This window comes from Silurus aristotelis (genome assembly GCF_946808225.1).
Source record: "Silurus aristotelis genome assembly, chromosome: 20".
In the NCBI taxonomy this organism is placed as follows: Eukaryota; Metazoa; Chordata; class Actinopteri; order Siluriformes; family Siluridae; genus Silurus; species Silurus aristotelis.
Genome location: NC_139593.1, coordinates 10,142,965 through 10,152,970, shown reverse-complemented (window position 1 = coordinate 10,152,970; position 10,006 = coordinate 10,142,965). Strand labels below are relative to the sequence as shown.

At 39.4% G+C, this 10,006-nt stretch overlaps 1 protein-coding gene across 1 annotated transcript; it reads right to left on the bottom strand.

Annotated features, from left to right (window-relative positions):
* Positions 1–73: 73 nt before the first annotated feature.
* On the bottom strand, positions 74–8,277 carry trappc5 (trafficking protein particle complex subunit 5). Its single transcript, XM_083523035.1, has 3 exons — positions 8,207–8,277; positions 5,519–5,790; positions 74–1,633 (listed from the first exon to the last, which is right to left on the bottom strand). Exons 2-3 carry the CDS (start codon positions 5,786–5,788, stop codon positions 1,337–1,339), a joined length of 567 nt encoding a protein of 188 aa, XP_083379161.1. The 5' UTR covers positions 5,789–5,790; positions 8,207–8,277; the 3' UTR covers positions 74–1,336.
* Between the last annotated feature and the right edge of the window lie 1,729 nt (positions 8,278–10,006).

Sequence of the window (10,006 nt, the reverse complement as noted above, 5' to 3'; positions counted from 1 at the left end):
AAAATGGATCGCTTAGATGTAAGTGGCCCAGGGGCCTTGAGTTTGACATCAGATGGTGCAAGACAGTACATCCTTTGATTGCAGGAAATAATTTATTGGTTAAAGAATAAACAGTGATTAGAAAAGTTATTTCAATCACAAAGGTGCCACATTTATTAACATAAATCTATTCATGAATAAAACACATACAGTAAATTTCTCTCTTTAAGAAAAAAGAAAACTTCAAGTCAGGAATGTGATGTGAAAAAAGAAGTGTAAGCTTATAGTAATCCAAGTATTAATGAGATACACCGATCAGGCATAACATTATGACCACCTGCCTTATATTGTGTTGGTTTTTTTGCTGCCAAAAGGAGCCTCGGCCGTACATGACCCTGTCGCTGGTTCACCACTGGTTCTTCCTTGGGCCACTTTTGATAGATACTGACCACTGCAGACCAGGAACATCTCACAGGAGTTGTAGTTATGGAGATGCTCTGACCCAATCGTCTAGCCATCACCATTCAGATCTTGTTAAACTCACTTAAATCCTTACACTTTCCCATTTTTCCTGCTTCTAACACGTCAACATTGAGGGCAAAATGTTCACTTACTGCCTAATACACCCCACCCACTAACAGGTGCCATGATGATGAGATAATCAGTGTTATTCACCTTACCAGTCATAATGTTATAATGTCATGATATCATGCCTGATCGGTGTATAGCGGCATAATGCTTTAAGTGACCAAGTGTTTAAAAAAAATTAAATAAAAATTACCCCCCCCCCCCCCAAAAAAAAAAAAAAAAAACAGGAACACAGAAAAACCATGGAAAAAAAACACATGATCTTTACTTAGACTTGTAAAGAATGTAAAACTCTATGTAATATATTTATTCCAAACACTTACAGTACAATTACAGCAGAAATTAATCATTATGAAAATACTCAGTGTGAATTATACAGTGACTACATTTTCTTATCATATCAGATATCGGTTCTGGAACGGCATTACCTTTTGTAGGGGCAAAGTGTTTATCAAAGTATTTATTTTGAAACTATGTATTTTTTTCTATTGAGGATTTCAAACCCACCTAGTTTCCTCCATCAATGATGAAGATCATTCCATCCTGCACTAAATAAAGGTATGAAAAACTTCAACACTGTAATAATGGTGTAGTAATGTGGCATGTGATCTGTTGTTAAACCTGTGCTATCACATCACTTCCTCAGTCACACTGCTGAACTTTCTCCCTGACCTCCAGTGGAATGCTCAGCCTTATTGGAAATTCGGTATCAGTTAGGAGAAAAGGGTGATTTTTTTTTCCCTCAGAATGCTTAGAAACCACTGCTGTCTTATCTGCCATCCAGAGTCTTGTCACGAGCAATGACCGCTGCATCGAACTTGATCATCAGTGTGGTTCCTTTATGCCAGTGCACAGTAACTTTGGCTGGGAATCCACTGTGGGTCAGAATGGCCTCCACGATGCCGCCGGTGAAGGCCGCGCAGTTCAGCGTGCTGTTCTCTTTCGGCACAGATATGTAGGCATTAATCACTGGATCTTTCTCGATGATGTAGTAGGTCTTGTCATCATCGTTGGCCTGCTCTAGTTTATCTGCCTCCTTCCCAAACAGGGCCTTCCACACATTTACCTTAATGGAGGGCAGAAAGTGTCAAAGAGAAAGACAAAGTCAAATATGGATCTATTGCCTTGTTTTCATTATCTCATAATGCCTTTGTCATTCATTATCTTCATTAGTCTGCTACGGTTTTTGAAGGTCAAAGTCCAGAACAAGTTGATGATTTTCCTGCAAAAACTTTTCTAGCAATAGGAAATGAGTTATAGAACACACCAGAGCATGCTGTTATAGCAAAATAATCAATGATGGACTTGTGTGATTTAGCATTTATTCCTCTTTTATCACAGCAATTATTTCAGTCACTTAAAGTATACATTATTTTCACCTCATTCTTTTGTGGTAGTGAAGTGAAGTCCGCAGAATTATGTGACTGCATTTATTGAGTAGGATACTAATATCTTCAAATAACACATTATAGACTGTAGTCACGCTGCAACCCAAACATTAGGGTTGCACAAGCTAGTGCACTCTTAGTGCTGGTCCCAAGCCCCAGATAAATGGGGAGGATTAGCCAACAGGGTACCGGTGGAAATTGGGCTACTGTTGGCCAAAGGAGGAGAAGGAGAGGAGGAAGACATCTACAGAAGTTTAGAAGGTTGGGGGTTAGAGTTGGCACTTTAAATGTTGGTACTATGAATGGTAAAGGGAGAGAGATAGCTGATATGATGGAGAGGAGAAAGGTAGATATGTTGTGTGTTCAGGAGACCAAGTGGAACGGGAGTACAGCCAGGAAAATTGGAGGGGGTTTAAACTGTTCTTTGTGGTGTGGATGGAAAGAGAAATGGTGTAGGAGTGATTGTGAAGGAAGAGTACAGTAAAAGTGTAGTGGAGGTAAAGAGAGTTTCTGATAGGGTGATGAACATGATGCTGGAAGTTGAAGAGGTGATGATAAATGTCATCGGTGCTTATGCTCCACAAGTGGGTTGTGAGATGGAGTAGAAGAAAAAACTCTGGAGTGAGTTAGATGAAGTGGTAGAAGGGGTACCCAGGAATGCAAGATTGCTGATTGGGTCAGATTTAAATGGGCATGTAGGTGAAGGAAACAGAAGTGATGAGGAGGTGATGGGTAGGTATGGCTTTAAGGAGAGGAATGTGGAAGGGCAGATAGTGGTAGATTTTGCTTAAAAGATGGAAATGGCAGTGGTGAAAACTTATTTTAAGAAGAAGGATGATCATAGGGTGTCAGATAAAAGTGGAGGAAGGTGCACAAAGGTGGACTTTGTTCTATGTAGGAGATGCAACCTGAAGGAGATTGGAGACTGTAAGGTGTTGGGTGGGGACAGTGTAGCTAGACAACAACAGATGGTGGTCTGTAGGATGGTTTTTGAGGTGAAGTAGAGGAGGAGTGTGAGAACTGTAAGAAGAGTAAGATGGTGGAAACTGAAGGAGAAAGACCTTAGTGTGAGATTCAGGGAAGGGGTCAGACAGGGGCTCAGTGGTGATGAAGAGATGCTGGATGATTGGGCAACTACTGCAGAAGTTATAATGGAGACAGCTAGAAAGTACTTGGTGTGACATCTGGAAGACAAAGAGAATGACAAAGTGCAGGACAGCATAAGGAGAAAGAGGTTGGCAAAACAGAATTGGGATCAACAGAGTGATGTGAAAAGGCATATGAGGAGCTGTTTAAGAAGTTGGACACTAAGGAGGGAGCAAAGGATTTGTACCGATTGGCCAGGCAGAGAGACCGAGCTGGTCACACTATTAAGATATGAGAAAGAGTAGTGGAAGCCAGGCTGAGAGAAGAGGTGACCATCTGTGAGCAACATTATGATTTCATGCAGACAAAGAACACCACGGACACATTATTTGCTTTGAGAATGTTGATGGAGAAGTGTACAGAAGGTCAGAAGGAGTTAAATTGTGTGTTTGTGGATTTAGAGAAAGCGTACGACAGGGTGCCGAGAGAGGAGTTGTGGTATTGTATGAGGAAGTCAAGTGTGTCAGAGAAGTATGTGAGGGTGGTGCAGGACATGTGTGAGAACAATGTGACAGCAGTGAAGTGTGCAGTAGGAACGACAGACTGGTTCAAGGTGGAGGTTGGACTGCTCTGAAAGGATCGGCTCTGAGCCCTTTCCTGTTTGCAGTGGTGATGGACAGATTGACAAACGAGGTCAAACAGGAGTCTCCGTGGACTACGATGTTTGCGGATAATATTGTGATTTGTGGTGAGAGTAGGGAGCAGGTTGTAAAGAGCCTGGAGAGGTGGAGGTACGTGCTCAAAAGAAGGGGAATGAAAGTCAGTAGGAGTAAGACAGAGTACGTGTGTGAATGAGAGGGAGGGCAGTGGAGTGGTGCAGTTGCAGGGAGAAGAGGTGGAGAAGGTGGAGGAGTTCAGGTACCTGAGGTCAACAGTGCAAAGTAATGGAGAGTGTGTTAGGGAAGTGTAGAAAAGAGTGCAGGCAGGGTGGAGTGGGTGGAGAAGAGTGACAGGAGTGATTTGTGATAGAAGAGTATCTGTGAGATTTAAAGGTAAAGTTTATAGGACTGTGATGAGACCTGTGATGTATGGTTCAGAGACAGTGGCATTGAGTAAAAGACAGGAGGTGGAGCTGGAGGTAGCAGAGCTAAAGATGTTGAGGGTTTTTATTAGTAGTGATGAGGATGGACAGGATTAGAAATTAGTTTATTAGAGGGACAGTGCATGTAGGACGAAGGTGGGGAAGGCGAGATTGAGATGGTTTGGACACATGTGCAGAGGAGGGACATGGGGTATATCAGTAGGAGAATGCTGAGGATGGAGCCACCAGGAAGGAGGAAAATAGAAAGGCCAAGGAGGAGGTTTATGGATGTGGTGAGGGAGGACATGCAGGTAGTTGGTTTGAAAGAGGCAGACGTAGACTACAGGGGGGTATGGAGACGGATGATCCGCTGTGGCGACCCCTAATGGGAGAAGCCAAAAGAAGAAGAAAAAAATAGAAGACTGTAGTCACGCTGCACATATTTTGTATAGAAGAAGAGCTGCCTAAAGCATGTTTTGTGCTGATATGGAATAAAAGCAGCTCATGTGATGTGGAAACTACAATCAAAACAAAGTGTTGTAACTGAAGTCTTCACTGAAGCAGAAAGGCAGAAAAAGGCAACAGCCCAGTGATCGTCTGATTTCCCTTTCAGAACCTGGTGGGTTGTGATATCCCATATCTATAAAAAACTCTATTTTCACTCAGAACCAAGGCCAATTTCCCAAATTGTGCTTTAATCTGCAGGCTGGTTAAAAAAAGCATTTTCTGAAAATAAAACTATAAAATTTTTTGAAATGTAAAAATAATTAAATTGAAAAATATCCAAACAAAGCATTTCTGAAGCTGCCTTCTGAATGCAAATCAACAGCAAACTATGAAGTGTTTTTGATAAAAAATCGTGCCCATGTTGAATATTTTACACACTGTATGGAGCAAAAAGTATATGGACACCTGCTTTTTACTTCCATATGTGCTTTTTGAACATCCTTTTCCAGATTTAATCCCCCTTTGATTTTATAATAAATTCTTCTGGGAAGGATTTCCACTAGATTTTGATCCTGGTGTTGGATAAGGAGGTCTATGATGCTGTTGGTGTTCCAGTTCATCTCAAAGACATTCCCAAATTGGTTCTGGGCAGGGCACTTCCACTTCAACCTTGGCAAGCCCTGTTATAGTAAAGCTCACATTCTGTACATTGACATGATGGAAGAGGTTTGTGCCTCTTAGTTTTACTGAAGGGAAATTGCAATGCTGCAGCATATAAGAACATATACATTTGTGTGCTTCTAACTTCAAGAAAGCTCACATATAGCAATGACGGGTAAGTGTCCACATACCTTTGACCTTAGATATAATAATTTAACCGATTATCAGGACACAATTTACCAGACTGGGAATAAAACTTACAATGAAAAAAAAAAGAATGAAAACACACCTTAATAAACAGCAGGATGTTTAGGACTTTGGTCTCCCTCTTGCCGTTTTTCTCCCTCATCACGAGGACGTCCAGCAGGCTGGCTCCTACACCATGGCCCATGCTGGCTAGTCGTCCCTGCAGCTCAGCCACGGAGTACACACGACTCTGGCAGTACTGCACCATCTCCGAGAAAAGCAGCGCAAACGCACTCACGCTCACCTCTGTCTTTACTCGGGCTAGGGGCATCTCCAAGATGGCGGATTTCCCTTTAGTAAAGCGATTCTCCATTTCTAAAAAAGAATAACCAGGTAAATGTTGTAACTAGAGCTATGTCTAAAATCATACCCACCAAACTACATGGAAAAATACTTATATAAATTCCTCATTTTGATCATTTGCCCAACCATGCTGGGAGAAAATACAGTGCAGAAAATATGTTATATATGTAATTTATATAATACATGGCAAAAAATATTGTGTGATTATTGATAACATAAACAATGATAGAACAATAATAAGTGGACATTCGGTGTCACTCAGATGAGGACAGGTTCCCATTGTGGTCTGGTTCCTCTCAAGATTTCTTCTTCATATCATGCGTTTTTTTTCTTCCACTGTAAACTGTAAGTAAACACTGTAAGTAAAAACTGGTTTACTTATTAGAAATAAACTCAGAGACATAAATCAATAAAAAATGTATATTTATAATCCTTTTTTTCTGTAAAACTGTTTTGGGACAATGTTTATTGTTAAAGTAATGCAAATGCTATACAAATCCAATCGTATTAAATTATATTTAAACAACATTGCTTGAAAGCTCGACCAAGACGTGGTAAAAAGATGTGCCTGAATTATTATTTGTAACCAATTTATTTACAAATTTGCCTCATGAAAGTGCTGTGACTGGACTTCTGACTGCAATGAACATTACGGCCACATGCAACATCAAGATTAGTCAATACACACTGAGTGGGTGTATTACGTTACTATCTTGTAGCTCCACTCAAGTCATATCTGTCCTGTGTGTATGAAATTAGTGACTGTGTTTTAAGTACCATGTAGTTTTACAGGCCACTTTATTACACGGAAGTTCCTTGTCAGCGCAATTATACAGGAACTGTAGCTTATCTTAAGTTGATCGTTTTCTAGTCCAGTGGTTCTCAAATAGTGGGTCATAAACCTCTGGATAAGCATGAGGATAATTTTTATTTTTTTAGTGCAGGAAATCACCATCTTTTACGGCACTATTCATTTTGTACGATGTACTGAAAGCATTATAAACAGCGACGGGACCAATCTGTCTGTTCAATATTGATATACTAGTAGTTTGATACTATGTGTGTGATTAGATTGATCATGTTTAGCAGTGGTGGACTGTAATGAAGTAAATCTAATTCGTTACTGTACTTAAGTAGCTTTTTCACGTATCTGTGCTTTACTGAAGTATTTCTATTTGGGGAGACTTTTACTTTCACTTCACTACATTTCAAAGTATGTTACTCAGATACATTTTTAGGAAATCAGTCGTTCCTTTTTATTTATAAGCGGATAAAAGCGTAACCGCTCAAACACGTAGCAAGACACCGATCAGTGTAGAGCGTGTTGTTTTAAACTCGATTTGATTGGCGCTTGGTGGTGTCTTTTTATCACCAACATACAGTTCAGCATCAATCCAACACCAAGCAGAACATTTAGAGAGGAATAAATGATGGAAGAAACTCCTGACTCGAACTCGCCACTACACCAGTAGCCTTATTTACATGTTTTTTAGCTGAAATAGATAAATACATGATAATATTAATAGATATCAATCAGTGTTTGACTCATTAATATCATTATATTAATATATTGTTGTGCTGAGAGGAACAGAGTCTTTTCACATAAACTGTGTTGATTAAGTATACATTATATAACATTATAGCCGTAATAAATCATAGTACTTTGGATACTTAAATTCATTTGAAGGCAAATTCTTTTGTACTTTTACTCAAATGGAAGTTTAAAGGGACACTTTGACTTTTACTGGAGTCATATTTTCACTTTTACTTAATGGATTGTGTACTTCATCCACCACTGATGTTTGGTCACAAATATGAAATAAATATATATATATATATATATATATATAGAGAGAGAGAGAGAGAGAGAGAGAGAGAGAGAGAGAGAGAGAGAGAGAGAGAGAGAGAGATATTCACTGTACACGATACTAATATCGACTAACTAATATGACACTGGGGGAGCAGTATGACGTAATTAAACCGTCAAGGCGGAAGTCATGTTACAGGAAGTGAGGGATTGATATTGTTGCTTCCTAAAACATCCGTCAATATTAATTTTTTTTTTTTTTTACATACGCCAGGTTTTATATAAACCATTCTCTCTCTATAAGCTTTACTGCTGATCGATTATCTTCCATGGCTACTCATGGATAATCACCATTCTGGGACATGTCCCAATTCAACATCTAGTCTATAAACTAGGAAAGAGGAGGCGTAACATGGTCCTCCACACCAGGACATGTTCTCCACACCGGGACATGTTCTCCACACCAGGACATGTTCTTCACACCGGGACATGTGTGGAGTGTGGAGGACATGTTCTCCATGACATGTCCTCCACACCGGGACATGTTCCTCCACACTGAGACATGTCCGTCACACCGGGACATGTCCTTCACACTTGATCACAAAGGGTTACATTGCTTACCTGCTGATGTAGCTCCTAACTCCGTGAAGCCAGAATTTCAACCCTCCGAAACTCAAACAGCAAGACATTTCAAAATAAAAGCCAGCAAATTAAATATTAAAATCTTTTTTTTCTTTTTCTTTTCTTTTTTTTTTTTTTTTTTTAGAAAATGGGTCGTTTACTCAGAGCCAAAGATGTAAATACATTATAAAACAGTGTATTAACAACGCTTGTTCTGCAATTCCGACTTGATGGAGTTTAGTAGAGAATTCAGATATACTACTTAGAAAAGTAGTATGTACTATTTAGCAGGGTTTATTATAAGTCAAGTCGTCAAGTTTATTTATATAGCGCTTTTCACAACAGACATTGTCTCAAAGCAGCTTTACAGAAATCAATGTGCTTTATAAGTAAGAAGTAGTAGTTTGTAGTCTGTTCGAAACTTAATAGGAAGCAATGTAGGGACGATAAGATTGGGGTTATGTGATCATATTTTCTTGACCTAGTAAGAACTCTTGCTGCCACATTCTGAACTAACCGAAGCTTGTTTATTAATGATGCAGGACATCCACCTAGTAATGCATTACAATAGTCTATTCTGGAGGTCATGAACGCATGGACGAGCTTCTCTGCATCAGATATAGACAACATGTTTCTTAGCTTAGAAATATTTCTAAGGTGAAAGAAGGCTGTTTTTGTAACATGGTTGATATGATATTTGAAAGACAAGTTGCTGTCTAAAATAACTCCCAGGTCTTTTACTGTTGAACTAGTGGTTACAGAACATCCGTCTAAATGCAGGTTGAGATGCTGGAGCTTCTGTATACTAGTTTTTGGGCCGATGAGCAAAATCTCCGTCTTATCAGAATTTTAAAGTAGAAAGTTATGGGTCATCCAATCTCTCTAGTTATCCGGGCTAATTTAGCTGTATCGCCTGGTTTAGATGAGATATTTAGCTGAGTATTATCAGCAAAACAATGGAAGCTAATTCCATGCCTCCTAATCATATTTTCTAAGGGAAGCATGTATATTGTGAAGAGCAGGGGTCCTATAACTGAACCTTGTGGCACACCATATTTCATTAGCAATAGCCTGGATAGCTCTCTATTTAAATCTACGAATAAATGCCTGTCCCTAATTGCCGATGTAATTCTATAAGCGATCTAGGAGAAGATTATGATCTATAGTGTCGAACGCAGCACTAAGATCTAGTAAAACTAACAGCGAGATGAAGCCTTGGTCTGAAGCTAAAACAGGTCATTAGTGATTTAAACTAGGGCAGTTTCTGTGCTATGATGGGGCCTAAAACCTGACTGAAACTCTTCAAAGATATTGTTCTCTTGAAAGTGGGAACATAACTGAGCAGCGACAATCTTTTCTAAAATCTTAGACATAAATGGGAGATTTGAAATGGGTCTGTAATTCGATAGCATGTTTGGATCCAGATTAGGTTTTTTAATGAGGGGCTAGTTTAAAGGTTTAGGGACGTGACCTGAAGATAGTGAGGAGTTAATAATATTCAGAAGAGGCTCACCAGCTGTATATAACACTTCCTTTAGTAGATTTGTTGGAATGGGATCTAACTGACATGTTGATTTAGCTTTGATAATAGCATCATACAGCTCTTCCTGTCCTATACATGTAAAACAGTGGAGTTGTGGAGTTAAAGGTAACACTGTCTCAGGAGATGGTCTCAAAGGTTGAACTGCCACAATTGTTTTTCTAATGTTATCTATTTTTTCAGTGAAGAAATTCATAGAGTCCTCACTACTAAACTGTGATGGAACACATTTTTCAGATCCCTGATTTTTAGTTAGTTTA